Source organism: Leucopleurus acutus (genome assembly GCF_964270905.1).
Source record: "Leucopleurus acutus genome assembly, chromosome: 1".
Taxonomy (NCBI): domain Eukaryota; kingdom Metazoa; phylum Chordata; class Mammalia; order Artiodactyla; family Delphinidae; genus Leucopleurus; species Leucopleurus acutus.
In genome coordinates, this window is record NC_139142.1 from 167531665 (window position 1) to 167550878 (window position 19214).

The 19214-nt window shown below is 43.2% G+C and overlaps 1 protein-coding gene across 3 annotated transcripts in view; it reads left to right on the forward strand.

Moving 5' to 3' along the window:
- Positions 1 to 19214, forward strand: part of PDE8A (phosphodiesterase 8A) — a 135555-nt gene that overhangs the window by 114635 nt on the left and 1706 nt on the right. For all 3 annotated transcript variants that reach the window (XM_082852614.1, XM_082852615.1, XM_082852613.1), the window contains exons 18-21: positions 2516 to 2733; positions 4250 to 4382; positions 7021 to 7188; positions 18543 to 18672. In XM_082852614.1, coding sequence (XP_082708740.1) covers positions 2516 to 2733; positions 4250 to 4382; positions 7021 to 7188; positions 18543 to 18672 — 649 coding nt within the window. The remainder of the gene's footprint in view (positions 1 to 2515; positions 2734 to 4249; positions 4383 to 7020; positions 7189 to 18542; positions 18673 to 19214) is intronic.

Here is a 19214-nt window from a genome sequence, read left to right on the forward strand (position 1 = left end):
AGCCTCCCATCTCCCACAGGATTTAAGCTTCAAACCCCACAGATGGTGTGCACCGCTCGCAACACACAGGCCATGTTTGGGCTGTGCTGAGCCACTTTAGTTTCTAACGCTCCTGCCCTTGACATGCCGTTCCCTTTGCTGGTGCCGGCTTCCCTCACATCTCCCCCTGCCCTTCAGGAATCAACACCAGCCTTCATTCCTCTAGGAAGCCCTCCCTGGGGCACCCTCCTCCGTGTCCCCACACCCTCCTGGGTACCCTCCTGATTGTACCGTCCACTTCATTTGGACGGCAGGCTCCTTTCGTAGCCCAGTGCCTGTCCTGCGCCATCTCGTCGGCGCAGGGGAGGAAGGGCGAGGCTCCTAGCATCAGGTGCAGTGGCCACTGGCACCTACTGGGGGCCATTCACAACTGGCCCAGGGTCTGCCTGGGGGCCATGTAGCAGCTTTAGCTCCAGCTTTGAGGCCATAGGGGGATGGGAGTAGGTCCCAGTAAGGAGGGCGTCACGGGAGAAAGGTTCCATTCAGGGAATGTTACTCACTGCCCACTCCCAAACCAAGCTTCCTTAGAAAGCCTTTTCACGTTGTCAGAAGTTTTCGAAGCAGCAACTAGACCTTCACTGATTTGCCAAAGTATTTGTGTTATTTCCTTCAGCATCCATCATAAAATGGCACAGAGGGTCCAGGGAGCTCTGGTGTGTGGCCATTTCACTTTCAGAAGTATTGTATACTTGAGAGCAGATGAATCAAACTGTTGGTTTTGTACCTAAGGAAACAGGGCCTCGGGAGGAATGAGACAGCGAGGCATCACTGCCTGATGTCCTGGCATCTGAGGAAGGCCACATGGTGGCCAGGACCAGCCCTGGCAGTCAGCAGAGTGAGGGCCAGTGCATCCCGGTCCCACTACCTCATCTGTACCTGCGACTAGTTAGTTGTAGGGAGGAGAGCAGCGCGCGGGGATGATTCCAGCACGTGGTCATGTTGAGTCACTCCCCACCCTGAAATCCTATCTTCTCAGAGCTGGGTCTCTCATTTGCGCTTTCTCTTTCCCTCTAGTTTGGTTTTTCGGGTTTTGTTGTTGTTGTTTTAATAACAACAGACTGTAGGCATAATAAGAGTCCAGAGAGAGGGCTGTTTTTATAAAGCATGAAGACAAATGGCAGAGGAGAGATGTCTGTGTCAATATGGTTCAGCATATAAAGACAACCTAACTTTTGCTGTAATTTATTGATTTTGAACTCCTCTATAGATAACATACAAATATATATTCATAAAGCTAACTTATTAATTTTTAATAGCATTTATTGATATAATTCACATCATAAAATTCACCCATTTAAAGATAAAACTGTTGAATTTCAATTTAAACAAATTTTACAAGACTGATTTATTAGATATACACCTTGTTTTCAAGTGTTTGTAGAATATTTCCAAAAATGATCTTATACTAGGACACAATTACTGTCTTGATAAACTTCAAAATTTCATAGTCTATATTTTCTAACCACAACAAAAACTAGAATTTAATAACTAAAAGTTAAATAAAAAATGTCAGTCACTACAAATGAGAAAATATTTCAAACAATTTAGGGATAAGCAAGGAAATAAAGCCAAAAATAACAGTTTAGAAAACAACAAAATGAGAAGCCTATGTATCAAAACCTGTAAAATGGCAAGAGCAAAGTGATAATCCAGAATGATTCTTTGAAACAGCAAGAGAATTAAGTTCTAGCCAAACTAATCAAAAACACAGTAAACACAGAAATGCACGCATTTGAAATGGAGATTAATAGAAGAAAGTACCATCACTTCTGTACTTAGAGTTTTAAATCAAATTAATGCTGGAAGTAGAAAACCAAGAGAGAGGTCAGTACCATGGGAGTTGTTTTTAAACTATCAACTAATTTCTTCAAAACCTGGCTCCTGACCCAGATGGACAGGTGAGTTCTTTAGCCCTTCAAGGAATTTTTCCATGTTACATAAACCGTTTCAAAGTCTTGAAAAAGATGGAAAACGTCCAGATCATTTTACAGAGTCACAAAACCCTGAAATCAACCTGACAAAGGTAGCAGCAGAAGGGGGGAGAAAACTATAGACCAATCCCCAGTTAATGTAAGAGATGCATAACTTAAAAAATTATTTCTCTCTTTTATTCAGTAATACTAGTTTATGTTGGTCTAAGTCAATATCTCAGACTAAAGGCCTTTTTTTGTGATGGGTCTAGAGACAGACTTTCTGAGGAGGTGACTCCTGTCTGTTGAGGACACCCTGTGTCTTGGTAAGTCCTTAACTTGTGTACACGAGACTGAGAATCAGAAAATGTTTCCTAATAAACATGCAAAGATGAAACCGTGTCTGAGTGGAGATGGGAAAACTGAGTTTGCTCAACATTATGCTTTTCTCAGAAATCCAAAATATCCTTACCTTAAAGTCATAGGGCAGAAAGAAAACTACTACCCAGAAGGCTACCTTGCTTTCAACGCCTTGCCCCAATTTTTAAATGATCTCTTGTTTTCAGCAAACTTTAGATCCACTTGATGAGGTCACTGCCCTCATTGCAGCCACTGTCCATGACCTGGACCACCCTGGGAGAACCAACTCCTTCCTGTGCAATGCTGGGAGTGAGCTGGCCATTCTGTATAACGACACTGCTGTGCTCGAGAGACACCACGCGGCCTTGGCCTTCCAGCTGACCACTGGCGATGATAAATGCAACATCTTTAAAAACATGGAGAGGTAAGAACAACGAGTTGGAAAGTATGTTTCCTCTCTCTTTTTTTTAAAAACAATTTTATTAAGATATAATTCACGTACTCTACAGTTCACCCGTTTAAAGTGTACAGTGTTTTTTCTTCTATTTAGAGTTGTGTGACCATCACTACAGTCGAAATTTAGAACATTTCCATCACCCCGCAAAAGAACCTCGAGCTCATTGGCAGTCTCTCCCCATTCCACCCTCAACTCCCACAGCTCTAGGTCTACTTTCCCTCTCCATAGATTTGCCAGTTCTGCACATTTCACATAAATGGAAGCATCCCCAATATGTGTCTTCTGTGTCTGGCTTCTTTCACTTAGCACGATGTTTTCAAGGTTCAGTTCCTTTGTGTCTTGACATTCCAAGACGACAAAGTATAAGGCAGACACCTCGAGAGACCCAGAGAAGCTGTCACCTTACATCTCTGCCTGGAAGACTCCACTCTGCCCAGCAGACGTCTCGTCGTTGTCTCTGTTCACACGTCACTTCTTTGCGGAAGCCTTCCCTGACCCCTCACATTAATTGTTCAGTCCCAGGTTCCTTCGTTTGCCTGATTCTGGTTTGACTGTTAAGCGCTGTAAGATCACAGTGTCATATGTCTTCTCTTCCTCACTGTGCCCTCAGTGTCTAGTGTGGGGCCTGATAACTGTTAGGTGGAAGAAGTGATCTGTCATGAGGAACACTTACCAATTTGGATTTTTAAGGAAGGCTTTTAAACTTTTAAGGGATTTAAAAAATAACTCCCTTTTGCCATGTTTTAGAATTTCATACGTGGACTTAAAGTTAGTTTATTCATAGTTGCCTGTATGTATATCAGTTACCTCTGGAACAAGTCACAAGAGCCTGATAACTTTGGTTGTCTCCAGGGAAAGGAGCAACGTAGCTGGGGCTGAATGGAGATTGCAGTTTATGTACCTTTTGAATTTTTAATTATATCATTTCCATCCTCAAAAAATAAAAATTTTAAAGTAATTAAATAAAAACAAGGGCTGGAGGAAGAGGTAATCAAGTATGCCCTGTGATTCTCTCAGCTTTCAGAAGGTCTGCCCTCTACGTTTCTGGGCACTAAAATTATTGGGTCTCAAGGTTCCTCTGTGTAGAGTACATTCTTCATAACCCAGACCTCCGTCTTCATTCAGAGAGCTGTCTTCATTCAGAGAGCTGGCTTTGGTCACCCCTGCTGCATTCCATCTTTTTTTATCTTAAGAACTATGTGCTTTTTACTTCAGAACGACAACACCATGAACATTGTGTCTATAGTCTTACCCATAAGCTTCTGATTTTAACTTCTGTTCAGGTTCCCCTTGCTAACAGCAATCTAGGCCGTAAAACCTTTAACTTCCACATTCTTTTAAAGTATGCCCTGCCACTGACTTCCAGTGCATTAGAATTTTAGCCACAGTGGACATGTGTCCTAGATAATAGCTTGTTTTCAGGAACATCTGTCTGGTCTGGATCAGTAACCAGCAGCAGCCTCTCGTTTGTTGTCTGAAACAGGAATGACTACCGGATGCTGCGCCAGAGTATTATCGACATGGTCTTAGCCACAGAAATGACAAAGCACTTTGAGCACGTCAACAAATTTGTCAACAGCATCAACAAGCCCTTGGCAGCATTAGAGGAAGATGGGGTAAGCGAGCTGGTTGCAAAGGGAGCCTGTGTTTGGGGCCCTTATTCCTATGTGTTGTGGGGAAGCATGGGCCTAGGATATCACGAGTGTTATCATTACCCCCATTGGGCTCACTGAATTTAATTTCCATTGGTTAAAAAGCTAAAGTACAAAAACTTGGAAGGAAAAAAAAATAGGATATACAAAAATAGATATGAAAACTCTGAAGGGAGGGTCAGGTTTTAGATAAACTGCCTTTAGATGGGTGGGCCATTCCTGAACCCTTTCTCAACAGTCGCCCCCTTCCCCTCTTCTTGCGCATTTTGGGGTCCGTTGGAGCCCACGAGGTCTCTCACCAGCCACGCCCTGCCGTACGTATTCTGTGGTAGCAGCAGCTGTCCTCTGTTGGTCTGTGTCAGAGGAGGGTGGGGTTGGGAAGGATTCTGTATTTGGACCACAAGGGTGACATTATCGTTGCTCCTCATTTTTGGATTTGAGGCATGGAGCCCAGAACAACTTCCTGGCAAGGAGAACATTAACCCTTTCCCCAGGCAGGAGACCACGGCTGAGGAAGCAGCCCAGTCTGAGTTCTCATCCTAGTTCTCCTTCACCACTTCCTTGTCTGTAGAATGGGTATAACAGGTCTAAAGGCATAGGACTGATGGGCATGGCACAAGGTAGGCACTGAATAGATGGTATCTGTTATACTAGATTCAAGGTGAGAGCAGCACCTAGAGAACATGCTCTTCTCATGAACCCTCTTCCTTTGAGGCCCACGTGCCTGCCCTACCACCCCATGTGCACTGAACATCTCGGCATCAGCTCACAGCCTTTTCCACATTCCTCCTCCCCAGCGCCTGTCACCACGCACAGGGATGACTTATGCTCAGGCTAGGATGACAGCTTCTTGAATTCTAACTCTACTTCTGCAACTCATGTGTTAGGCCATGGCTTTTGACTATCCCTGGCTTTCTAGCTTATTACCCTTCACCCTTGTTCCTGTTTCACCTGATTGGAAACCTGTTGAGAACTCTGCTCCCTTCATCCTTCCCTGTTCTCCAGTTTGTCAGTCTGCCTTTGACTTCACTCCCTTCCCAAGGACTTGCAGAGCAGAGGCACCCACACCAGCCTCTCACTGACTCATGCCCTGCCATCCTGGAGAGGGCTGGTTATTGCCTGGGCTACTGCTCCTGGCTGACCCCATTCCCACAGAAAGAAACCACATACCTCGTAGACTTGGGTTTCCTCCATCTATTCTGGGAAGTTCCTAGACTTAGCTGGGTCTTCCATTCCACTTGACAGTCAACGTTTCTCATCTCTTTTGTCGGTACTTGGAGTTACTTCTGAGAGACTGGAAATCAGTATCCAGTGGGTCAGAGCAGGGACAAAGTATCATGAAAGAAAATAGTTTCCAGCTGGCAGTACTGTAGTCAGCGTAGTCACACACCTGAAGAGAGAGGGGTCAGCACAAACCTGGTTGGCAGTGGGAAACAAGGAGAACTACTGAGGACACTCCCAGTGTCCACTCTGGCGCTCTCCAGGAGACCAGGCAGCCTGGGCTCGGGATGCCTCCTACCCATCTTGATGGTAGATCTGTCCCCACTGAGACAGGATCATCAGGCCTTCTTAGACTACTGTGACTACGCACAGAACTCACATGACTGACTCCTCTGCAAAGTTGCCCGATGGGCACAGGATCAGAATGAGGAGATGCTTGCTCATGCCTCTTACCATGTTCTTTGCCCCAGTGCTCCCTCTTCCAATCTGAATTTGCTTCCGGGGGCCAGTAAGCAGAGAGTCCCTCACACCCGGGATTGAGATTCCATATCCAGAGGGGCTCCTTGTGAATCAGATAGCATGTGGTACTGTGAATAGACAGAATCCAGGACTAAAGGCAGAACTTAGGTTCTTATCCTGGCTCAGCTGGGTAGCTTGGGTAAGTTTCTTCACCTCTCAGAGTCCCAGGGTTCTCATCTGTAAAATGTAATAGTGTAAATAATACTGATTTTCATGCCTACCACAGGACCTTTTTGTGAGTGCAGACCAAAAGAGAATGACTAAGTCCTCTGTACACCATAAAATGTTAGGGCAGTGTTGAGGGGACGTATCACTATATCTGACACAGCCTTGGTATATGGACAGCTAGTTCCAAGATCATACCTCTCACAGAGCTAGGTGATTGGAGATTGGCGTGTGAGAAGCAGAGCCCCTGGTGGACTATAAGATGCTTTGTTATGAGGGCAGAGAAATCTTTTATTTTTCAGTTCACTCTGTTTTTTTAGTGAATATAATAAAAGATAAAGCCAGTCTTTTGAGTGCTTACCAAGGGAGCATGATAGACATAATAGAACAGAAAGAAAAGGTAACTGTGAGAAACAGAGTGAGAGGAAGAGCCAAAAAGAAGAGGAAAGGCAGATACGCCAACCTCCAGCGCTACCCTCTACTTCTGGGTCCTGCTGGAATCTCACTAGGCCTTGGTTTTCCCGTTTGTAGAGTAAGGGCTAAGCTCAATCCGCAGAGTATCCTCCGCACTGTTTGTGAGATCCTAACTTGTAGATCCTGGGCAGTGCCTTACCGTGGTTACAGTGGGACCGCGGAGTAAACCGGCTTGGTACCTGGGGCCCCATTTTGATTGCTTTGAATTCCACTCATGTTCTAGGAAACTGATAAAAATCAAGAAGCCATAATCACTATGCTCAGAACTCCAGACAACCGCAGTTTGATCAAACGAATGCTGATTAAGTGTGCTGATGTGTCCAATCCCTGCCGACCCCTGGAGCAGTGCATTGAGTGGGCCGCACGTATCTCAGAAGAATATTTTTCTCAGGTAAGATGCAGCTTCTTAATTCCTTAAGTAAAAGAGAGAGAAACACCATAAGGACCGTAAGAAGTAATGGACTTAAAACTAGGAAGTAGAGTTCTAAATGCAATTCTGTCCTTGAAGAACATTGCCTGTATTACAGGCTTACTGGTTATAATTCTATTAGTTTTCCCTTGTCTGAAAATGTATTTTATTTTGCCTTCATTCTTGCCAGATATTTTCACTGGATATTTGACATTTTCTCCTAATAGGACTTTAAAGATGTTAATTACACTGTTGTCTGCCCTTCAGAGTCCCTCTGGGTAGGAAAAATTTCTTGTGAGGCAGAAAAAAAATTAGAAAATATAGTGGCTAAAATTTTTCCAAATTTAGTGAAAGATACATACATACAGATTTAAGAAACCCAACAACTCCTAACCCATGCCCAGGCACGTCACAGTCAAGCAGCTATAAGCCAAAGATACAGAAGAAATTTTGAAACCACCCAGAGAAAAATGATAGATTACTTATAAAGAGAACAGTGATTCTCATCTTTTATAAATTCATGTCAGAAACTATGAAGGCCAGAAGACACTGTGGAACAACATCTTTAAAATGCTGTTAGGAGAAAACTGTCACCCTGGAGTTCTGTATCCAATGAAAATATCCTTCAAGAATGAAGGCAAAAGAAACACATTGTGAGACAAGGAAAAGCTAACAGAATTCATCACCAGTAAACCTGCAATGTAAGAAATGCTAAAGGAAGTTCTTAAGGCTGAAAGGAAATGATACTAGATATAAACTTGGATCTTGAGGAAGGAATGAAAAGCACCAAAAATGGTTAACTAGCAAAACCACAATGAAATATCACCTCATATCTGTCAGAATGGCTATTATCAAAAAGATAAGAAACAACAAGTGTTGTCAAGGATGTGGAGAAAAGAGAGCCCTTATGCATTGTTGGTGGGAATGTAAATTGGTGCAGCCAGTATAGAGGTTCCTCAAAAAATTAAAAATAGAACTACCCTATAATCCAGCGATTCTACTTCTGGGTATTTATCCAAAGAAAACAAAAACACGAACCCCAAAAGCTGTACACACCCCCATGTTCATTGCAGCATTATTTACAATAGCCAAGTTGGAAACAACCTAAACATCTACTGATGGGTCAGTGGGTAAGATGTGTGTGTGTATTTAGCCGTTAAAAGAGAATGAACTCTTGCCATTTTTGACAACATGGGTGGACCTTAAGGGCTTTATGCTAAGCGAAAAAGACAGATACCATATGATCTTACTTACATGTGGAATCTTACAGAGAACAGATTGGTGGTTGCCAGATGAGTGAGTTGGGATGCAAAATTGGTGAAGGGAGTCAAAAGGGTACAAACTCCTAGTTATGAAGTAAATAAGTCATGGGGTTATAATGTACAACATGGCAACTGTAGTTAATACAGTACTGTATATTTGAAGGTTGCTAAGAGAGTAGATGTTAAAAGTTGTTATTACCAGAAGAAAATTCTGTAACTATATATGGTGTCAGATGTTAACTAGGTTTATTATGGTGATCATTTTGCAATATATGCAAATATTGAATCATTATGTTGTACACCTGAAACTAATATAGTGTTATATGTCAATTATAACTAAATAAAAAGACAACACACTTTAAAAAATGGTAAACAGCTGGGTAACTATAAAAGATTTTTTCCTCCTTTTCATTTCTCTAAATACATAGAACTATTTTAAGCACAAATTATAACATTGCATTGTGGAGGATAAAATAATTGAAATCATACAGAATATGTTCTCCAGCCGCAGTGGAATTAAATCAGAAATCAGTAACAGTAAGGTATCTAGGTAAACACCGACTATTCAGAAATTGACAACACATTCCTATATAATCCATAGGTCAGATAAAGGAAATTAGTAAATATATAGAATTAAATGTTAATAAAAGTATATTAAAATTGTGGGATGCAACTAAAAGTGATTAGAAGGGGGACATTTATAATTAGAGAAAAAGCCCTAAAGTTAATGACTTAGATTTCTCTGTAAGAAACTAGAAAAAGAAGACAAAGTAAAGCCAAAGTAAGAAAGAAAGAAATAATAAATATAAGAGCAAAAAATGAGGAAATAGAAAACAGACAGTAGAAAAAATTACAGGAGACAAGATGGTGGAGTAGAAAGGACTTGAGTGCATCTTCTCTTACGAAAACACAAAAATCACAACTGACTGCTTAACAACCATCAAGGACACTGGTGGCAGAGGCCCCTACGGGATATTCCTTGGTGTGAGCTCTCCTGGAGGTTGCCATTTTGGCACTGAGACCTGGCCCCACCCAACAGCCTGCAGGATCCAGTACTGGGATGCCTCAGGCCAAACTACCAACAGGGTGGGAACACAGCCCCAGCCATCAACAGACAGGCTGCCTGAAGTTGTCCTGAGCTCACAGCCACCTCTAGACACACCCCTTGACATGGCCCTGCCCATCAGAGGGACAAGATCCAGCTCCACCCACAAGTGGGCAGATACCAGTCCCTCCCATGAAGAAACCTGCACAAGCCCCTGGACCAACCTCACCCACCAGGGGGCACACACCAGGAGCAAGAAGAACTACAGTCCTGCAGCCCAAGGAACAGAGCCCACAAACACAGAAAGTTAGACAAAATAAGATGGCAGAGAAATATGTTCCAGACAACGGAACAAGATAAAACCCTGGAACAACAACTAAGTGAAGTGGAGATAGGCAGTCTGCCTGAAAAAGAATTCAGAATAACAATAGTAAAGATGATCCAAGATCATGGAAAAAGAATGGAGGCACAGACTGAGAAGATACAAGAAATGTTTAACAAAGAGCTAGAAGATTTAAAGAACAAACAGAGATGAACAATACAATAACTGAAATGAAAAATACAGTAGAAGGAATCAACAGCAGAATAAATGAAGTCGTAGAACAAATAAGGGAGCTGGAAAACAGGTGGGTGGAAATCACTGCTGCGGAACAGAAAAGAGAAGAAACAATGAAAAGAAATGAAGACAATCTCAGAGACCTCTGGGACAACATTAAATGCACCAAAATTCACATTATAGGGGTCCCAGAAGGAGAAGAGAGAGAGAAAGGGCCTGAGAAAATATCTGAAGAGAAGAGATAATAACCGAAAACTTCCCTAACACAGGAAAGGAAACACTCAAGTCCAGGAAACACAGAGAGTCCCATACAGGTTAAACCCAAGGAGGAACGCACTGAGACACATATTAATAAAACTGACAAAAATTAAAGACAGAGAAAAGCAACAAATAGCATACAAGGGAATCCCCAATTTTTCAGCAGAAATTCTGCAGGCCAGAAGAGAGGGGCAAGATATATTTAAAGTGATGAAAGGGAAAAACCTACAACCAAGAATACTCTACCCAGCAATGCTCTCATTCAGATTTGATGGGGAAATCAAAAGCTTTACAGACAAGCAAAAGCTAAGAGAATTCAGCACCACCAAACCAGCTTTACAACAAATGCTAAAGGAACTTTACAACTACAAACAATTACAAATGGGAGAGCTCACCAGTAAAGGCAAACATACAGTAAAGGTAGGGAATCATCCACACACAAATATGATATCAAAACCCGCAAAGAGGTTTTGAGGAGAGTACAAACACAGGATATTGGAAATCCATTTGAAACTAAGAGACCAGCAACTTAAAACAATCTTGTATATATATAGACGGCTATATCAAAACGTCATGGTAACCGCAAACCAAAAAACTACAATAGATAAACAAAAAAGAAAAAGCAATCCAAACACAATACTAAAGATGGCCATCAAATCACAAGAGAACAAAAGAGGTACGGAAGAAAAAAGACCTACGAAAACAAATCTAAAACAGTTAACATACATATCGATAATTACCTTTAATGTAAATGGATTAAATGCTCCAACCAAAAGACATAGACTGGCTGAATGGTTACAAAAACAAAACCCCCTACATATGCTGTCTACAAGAGACCCACTTCAGATCTAGGGACACATACAGACTGAAAGTGAGGAGATGGAAAAAGGTATTCTATGCAAATGGAAATCAAAAGAAAGCTGGAGTAGCAATACTCATATCAGACAAAATAGACTTTAAAGACTGTTACAAGAGACAAAGAAGGACACTACAAAATGATCAAGGGATCAGTCCAAGAAGAAGATATAATACTTGTAAATATATATGCACCCAACATAGGAGCACTTCATGATATAAGGCAAATTGCTAACAGCCATAACAGGAGAAATCAACAGTAACACAATAATAGTGAGGGACTTTAACACCCCACTTACATCACTGGAGAGATTATCCAGACAGAAAATCAGTAAGGAAACACAGGCCTTAAATGACACATTAGAGCAGATGGACTTAATTGATATTTATAGAGCATTCCATCCAAAAGCAGCAGAATACCCATTCTTCTCAAGTGCACATGGAAATTCTCCAGGATAGATCACATGCTGGGCTATAGAGCAAGCCTCAGTAAATTTAAGAAAACTGAAATCATATCAAGCATCTCTTCCAACCACAAGGCTATAAGATTAGAAATCAACTACAAGAAATAAAAACTAAAAAACACAAACACGTGGAGGCCAAACAATATGTTAGTAAACAGCCAGTGGATCACTGATGAGATCAAAGAGGAAATCAAAAAATACCCAGAGACAAATGAAAACTAAAGCATGACAATCCAGAACCTATGGGACATAGCTAAAGAAGTTCTAAGAGGGAATTTTATAGGTATACAATCTTACCTCAGGAAACAAGAAAAAAATCTCAAGTAAACAACCTAACCTTACACCTAAAGCAACTAGAGAAAGAAGAAGAAACAAAACCCAAAGTTAGTAGAGGGAAAGAAATCACAAAGATCAGAGCAGAAATAAATGAAATAGAAATGAAGAAAACAGAAAAAAATCAATGACACTAAAAGCTGGTTCTGTGAAAAGATAAACAAAATTGATAAACCTTTTTCTTGATAAAACTCATCAAGACAAAAAGGGAGAGGGCTCAAATTGATAAAATTAGGAATGAAAAAGAAGTTACAACTGACAACACAGAAATACAAAGGATCGTAAGAGACTACTCCAGGCAATCATATGCCAATAAACTCGACAACCTAGAAGAAACGGACGAATTCTTAGAAAGGTACAACCTTCCCAGACTGAACCAGGAAGAAATAGAAAATATGAACAGACCAATCACAAGTAATGAAATTGAAACTGTGATTAAAAATCTTCCAACAAACAAAAGTCCAGGACCAGAGGCCTTCACAGGCAAATTCTATCAAACATTTAGAGACGAGTTATTGGAAAAGGTACTTAGTATGATTTTGATCTTTTAAAATTCATTGACTTGTTTTGTGGCCTGACATACATATATTCTATCCTGGAGAATGTTCCATCTGCACTTGAGAAAAATATGTTCTGTTTTTGGGTGAATGTTCTCTATGTCTGTTGGGTCCAGTTGGTTAACAGTGTTGTTCAAGTCCTTAATTCCTTATTGATCTGGCTGTTCTATCCATTATTCAAAGTGTGTTATTGAAGTCTCCCAACTATTATTGTAGAAGTGTCTGTTTCTCCCTTCAATTGTCAGTGTTTTCTTCATATATTTTGGAACTCCAATTGTTTGGTCCATATGTGCTTATAATTGTTAAATCTTCTTGGTGAATTGACCCATTTATTAATAATGTCCTTTGTCTCTTAGAACCATTTTTGACTTAAAGTCTTTTTTGTCTGATATTACCAAAGCCACCTCAGCTTCCTTTTGGTTATCTGCATGGAATATCTTTTTCCATCCTTTCACTTTCAACCTATGTCCTGGTATCTAATGTAAGTGAGTTTTTGTAGACAAAATATAGTTGGATCATGTGTTTTTATCCATTCTGCCAGCTGTGCCTTTAGATTGGGGAGTTTAATCCATTTACATTTAAAATAATTACTGACAGAGAAGGACATACTTTTGCCACTTTGTCTTATGCATGTCTTATAGCTTTTTTGTCCCTCATTTTTTCCATTACCGCCTTTGTGATCCACTTCTCATTTCCTTTGCAGATATTCTATGGGTAACTTTTTTTACTGTTACCGTAGAAATTACATTATAACATCCTGAAGTTCTAGCAGTTTATTTTAAGTTGATACCAGCCTATATTTCAGTTGTATACACAAACTCCTCTACAGCTCTGTTTCTCCACCCCACCTTTTTTTTTTTTTTTTTTTTTAAATACATTTCTTTATTTTTTGGCTGCATTGGGTTTTCGGCGCTGGGCACAGGCTTTCTCTGGTTGCGGTGAGCGGGGGCTACTCTTCATTGCAATGCGTGGTCTTCTCATTGCGGTGGCTTCTCGTTGCAGAGCATGGGCTCTAGGTGCGCGGGCTTCAGTAGTTGTGGCTCAAGGGCTCTAGCGTGCAGGCTCAGTAGTTGTGGCGCACAGGCTTAGTTGCTCCGCGGCATGTGGGATCTTCCCAGACCAGGGCTCGAACCCATGCCCCCTGCATTGGCAGGTGGATTCTTAACTACTGCGGCACCAAGGAGGTCCCCCACTTTGTTCTTGATGTCACAAATATGTTCTTGATGTCACAGTTTATATATTGTGTGCCTATTAACACAGATCTGTAATTTTTATGCACTTGTCTTTTAAATCCTGTAGAAAATAAAAAGTGGAATTTCAAGCCAAAATTGCAATAATACTCTTTTTCATATGTGCTTATGTATTTACCTTTACTGGAGATCTTTATATCTTTATGACTTTAAGTTGCCATCTAGCTTCCTTTCACTTCAACCTGAAAAGACTCCCTTTATCATTTCTTGTAGGCTAGATCTAGTGGTAATAAATTTTCTCTGCTTTTGTTTATCTGGGAATGTCTTCATTTCTTCCTCATTTTTGAAGGACAGTTCTGCCAGATATAGAATTCTGGGTTGACAGTTTTCTTTAGCCCCTTATGTAATTATCCCAGTGCCTACTGGCCTCCAAGGTTTCTGCTGAGAAATCAGCTGATCGTCTTATTGAGACTGTCTTTCTTGTGTGTCTGTGATGAGTCACTTTCCTCTTGCTGCTTTCGAGATTCTCACTTTGTCTTGGCTTTTGACAGTTTGGTTATAATGTGTTTCAATATGGTTGTTTTGGGGTTTATCCTACTTGGAGTCGTTTACCTTCTTGGATTTGTAGATTTGTGTTTCTCTTCAAGTTACGGCAGTTACAGGCTATTATTTCTTCCTCTTTTTTTTTGAATTTATTATTTTTTTATAAAGCAGGATCATTAGTTATCTATTTTATACATATTGGTGTATATATTGTCAATACCAATCTCCCAGTTCATCCCACCAACACTATCCATGCCCCCGCTTTCCCCCCTTGGTATCCATACGTTTGTTCTCTACGACTGTGTCTCTGTTTCTGCCTTGCAAACTGGTTCATCTACCATTTTTCTAGATTCCACATATATGCGTTAATATATGATATTTGTTTTTCTCTTTCTGACTTACTTCGCTCTGTATGACAGTCTCTAGGTCCATCCACGTCTCTGCAAATGACCCAGTTTCGTTCCTTTTTATGGCTGAGTAATATTCCATTGTATACATGTACCACATCTTCTTTATTCATTCGTCTGTCAGTGGGCATTTAGGTTGCTTCCATGACCTGGCTATTGTAAACAGTGCTGCAGTGAGCACTGGGTGCATGTGTCTTTTTGAATTATGGTTTTCTCTGGGTATATGCCCAGTGGGCTATTATTTCTTTAAATAATCTCTGCTCCTTTTTTTTTTTTTTCCTCTTTTCTCTTTCCTACACTCTGATAATGCATGTATTTGTTTGAGGTTTCCTGTAAATTACTTAGGGTCTTGTCACTTTTATTTCTTTTTCTTTCTCCTCTTCAGACTTGATAATTTCGAATGTCCTATCTTCAAATTTTTATTGATTCTTTCTTCTACCTGCTCAGATCTGCTGTTGAACCCCTCTAGTGAATTTTTCAATTCACTTTTTGTGTTTTTCAGCTCCAGAATTGTTATTCGGCTCTTCTTTATAATTTCTGTCTCTTTATTGATACTCTCATTTTGTTCATATATCATTTTCCTGATTTCCTTTAGCATTTAATCCATGTTTTCTTTTAGCACTAGTGCATATTTAAGATAGTTGTTTTGAAGTCTTTAATAAATCATTGCGGGTACCTCTTTAGGGATGGTTTCTGCCAATTTATTTTCTTCTTTTGAATGGGTTATGTTTTTCTGTTTCTTTGCGCTTGTGATTTCTTTTGTTGTTGAAAATTGGACATTTGAAAAAAACAGCCACCTCTCCCAGTCTTTGCACTTTGGCTCTGTGCCAGGAAAGTCTTTCGCTAATTATCTGGGCATGCTCTGAGTCCTGGGGTTAGCCCAATGTGAAAGCTTACGGTCTCTTCAGGTCTTTTCTGAGCATGTCTTGCCCGAGACATTTCCCCTCTATATACAGCTGCTTTTGAATATCTTAATTTCCCCAAGAGGCTTTTCCTTGGGGCCTTAAATGGTGCATTTGTTTGTCTCCATCATTAGTAATCTCTTACCCCAGGCATCTGTGTGTCTGTCATCTCCATGCAGCTTTCCCAGGCAGTAACCATTGCTTTTCCACCTGAGAGCTGGATTAGGTGAAATAGAGGCTAGTCCTTTAGACAAACTCCAGACAGGTTGGAATGTTGTAAATGAGGTCAGCTCTACACTCCTTCCAGTTTGATTTAAACAGTTGAGAGCTGGGCTGCTGTCTCATCCGGACCAAGACTGTGCTAGGGAGGAGTGGGGCAAGGGTGAGTAAAAATACCATGACACTTCCTACCATTTTGAATATGACTTTTTCTTGATTGGAGATTCACCTGGTTACTGTAGAATCTTTGACTGTCTCCCAGGCATGGAGATCTCATTGGTGGCCTAGAAGTGGGGCATGGGCACGGAGGACTTCATTGGCAAACAGTGGTCTTCAAAAGCGAATAAGGGCCTGAGAAGCTCCATGTACCTGTCACATTGGGCCAAAGAGAAGAAATACAAGCATGAGCGTTTTCACTGCCCTTCAACAAGGCAGCTGCTTCCATGTGGAGGGGAGGGCAGGCCTAGAGTGCAGCACTGACAGAAAAGCCTCTGGAGCTATGAACTGCTGAGCTCAGTGAGCCTCTGCTATGGCTTTCCCAAGAGAGCTGGTTCATGATCCAGCATGACCAGGGGGGAGTGCCAGGAGAGCACCCACCCTGTGGTACTGCTCTCTGGCACCCTGTGGTACTGCTCTCTGAGCCAGACAGGCCAGTGGGCTGTGAACCTGAGGCTATTCCTGCACCCTCCACCCCTTCCCATACACACCAGGGCAGAGACTCACGTAGAGCTAACCCTGCAATTTTCTGCGACAGCACTGGGGGACGGGGCTGCCAGCCTGTGGCCTAACAGCAGAGGCTTCACCAGCCAGCAGAGGCCAAGACTTGTCAGTATTCCCTACTTAGTCTCTTCCCAGAGCACCCTCACCCTACCTTCCACACCTCCTGGAGTGTGCTCCTGGCCGGACAACTGGTGTAGATAGTCTCTGCCCTGCCTCTCAGGGCTCCCTGGCCTGTACAATCCTAGTCAAGCGTGTGCGACTTGGCTCCCTGGCCTGGAGCGGCAGGGGCTCTTACTGCTGGCTTCTGCCCTGACCCATAGTCTAGCACCATCCACCTGAACACAGGGAGCACAGGCCTCTTTCTTAGCCCTGTCCCCGGCACCCTCAACACCCACCTAGCATAAGTACATCTCTGCAGCACAGTGCTAGGTACAGTCCCTCCTAGGAAAACCCCCAAAGGTTACCTGCTGCCCCCAAGTGGAGATTCCATGTTGAGAGCTGTAGCGAGTCATTGTCACTTCCAGGGAAAGTCACCTGCCGTTAGCTGTGGGGCCTAGTTCTTCCAGTCGCCCGGGCCTCGGATCCACCTTTGTGCAGGGCAAGGTGACTTCTAACCAGTCCCTGCGGCCCTGCTGGTGACTGCCAGGCCTCGGCCAAGAGAGCAGAACAGAAGTGGAACGGAACAGGGGAGGCAGCTGCTGGCCAGTTGTCAAGATCAACAAGGGGGACTGGCCCAGTTTGCCCTGTGAGAACAGTTCCAGGGGTAAGAGTTGGATGGACAGGCTCCCAAGCCCCAAGAGTAGGTTTTCTTTTGGTCCCGCTGAACACCTGAATTCTTGTCCCAGTGCTGGCCGCTCAAGAAATGTCCTCCACTCTCCCACAGCCCCAGATGGCCCACAGAGTTCAGCCACCAGTCAGGCTTCTGGCAGATGGCCGAGCACACCACGTACCTCCTGTCCTCAGCCCTTGCTCTCACTGACCGGCCCTCCACAGGCCACGACTGGACAACAATTTATCTCGTCCCAGGATCGCCACCCCTCTGCCATCTTCTCACTGTGCCTGGCCCAACAGGGCAGCCTGCCCGGACCATCAGGAACAATGATCCAGGTGCCCCTGAGGACAGCTGTGCCTTCCAGAGCCAGAGGATGGCTCCAGCCCTTCTAGTCAGGCCCGCCCCGGCCTTACTTGTCTTACAGTCAGTCCCCCTCATCCTGCCCCTCGTGTGACCGTCTGCTTAACTCTCAGCCCTCGTTGCCTGCTCCAGCAGGGACCTCTCGGTGATTCTAATCGCACCTCATTCCCACCTCGTTCCAGGAAGACCTCCTGCTTCATCATCATCCTCCAGGCATCCCCTCATCCTTTTCTCCAGGACCCTTTGATGAAAGCAACCTTATGAATAAAAAGAACAAGAAACTCCTTTATATCTTTCAAGATATACTTGCCTTTCCCCCCAGGATCTTAATTATATTTTCAGTTTTTTACAAATCTTTCTGGAATCCTGAAGATGTTCTGGAAGCGCCTATCAAAGTACATTAAAAACTCATCCCAGAGCTCTTTTTTACCTCAAGCGTGTTCATAACTTTTTCAAATAAAATAATTTGGCCCAAGATGAGAAGCAGCCACTTGTCCCTTCTCTGTGAAGGGGGCTGTTTCTCACTCACCACTGCCGCCCTGGATCAGGCCCTTGAAATGCCTGCTGGGTGGGAGGATGGCTGAGCTGACTAGGTGCTCACGCACCGCAGGTACCATTTGCAGTCGTACCTCAGGAGCTTCAGCAAGAGGGTTCCAGGTGTTGAAAATGTGGGTTGGGTTGGGGTGTCCTTGGTGCCCCTGGCATAGAGCAGCCCCTATCGGGGACGACGTGGTATGTAATGGCAGATCCGGGTTGTTGGCTGGTGCTGCGATCGGCTTCTCCCCACGAGCACTCTGGGCTGCCAGGAGAGGCTTTTGGCAGAGGGGTTGCTGCTGACGGGGAGTGGAGCCAGATACTGGAGTCTCGTAATTCTGGCATTTTCTGCTTTGCAGACTGATGAAGAGAAGCGACAGGACTTGCCTGTGGTGATGCCAGTTTTTGACAGAAATACCTGCAGCATCCCCAAATCCCAAATCTCTTTCATTGACTACTTCATCACAGACATGTTTGCTGCTTGGGACGGTAAGAACGCTTTGAGCATATTTCCCTCAGTAACGGGGAACTGCATATTAAGTAGTGCATAGTGTAGTTTTTGACTGTAGATATGTTTGGGGGCTCAGACTTTGAAGGAGGGCTGAGGAGAAGCAGTGAGCTGACACCTAGGGCCGTGAGGGCGGGGTGCTCTCTGTACTCTTCCTCCTCAGCTGCCCCTGGCCCCAGGGGCTAGACGTTGCTGTGCCGGTTTCATAGATGAGAGGATCGAACTTGGGGCTGCACAGCTGAAGGTGGAGAGCCCAGGATTCAGAAACACTTACGTTGACTCCAAACCCCACGTCGTTCTGTGGGAGCCCTTTTGCCATCTGCTCCCCCAGCTTCTCCCGCCTCACGTGGTAGCCTACCCGAGAGCAGGCTGGTCTCTGACGGGTACACGTCCCTCTTCGTTAACCTGAAGTGCCTGCAGGAGCCTGTCACGTAAAGGACTCTCAGGGAAGGGGCCCCACTCCCTGTCCAGATCCATGGGCAGGAGACAAACCCCCATCTCAGGGTGCTGGGAGGTGGGGGAA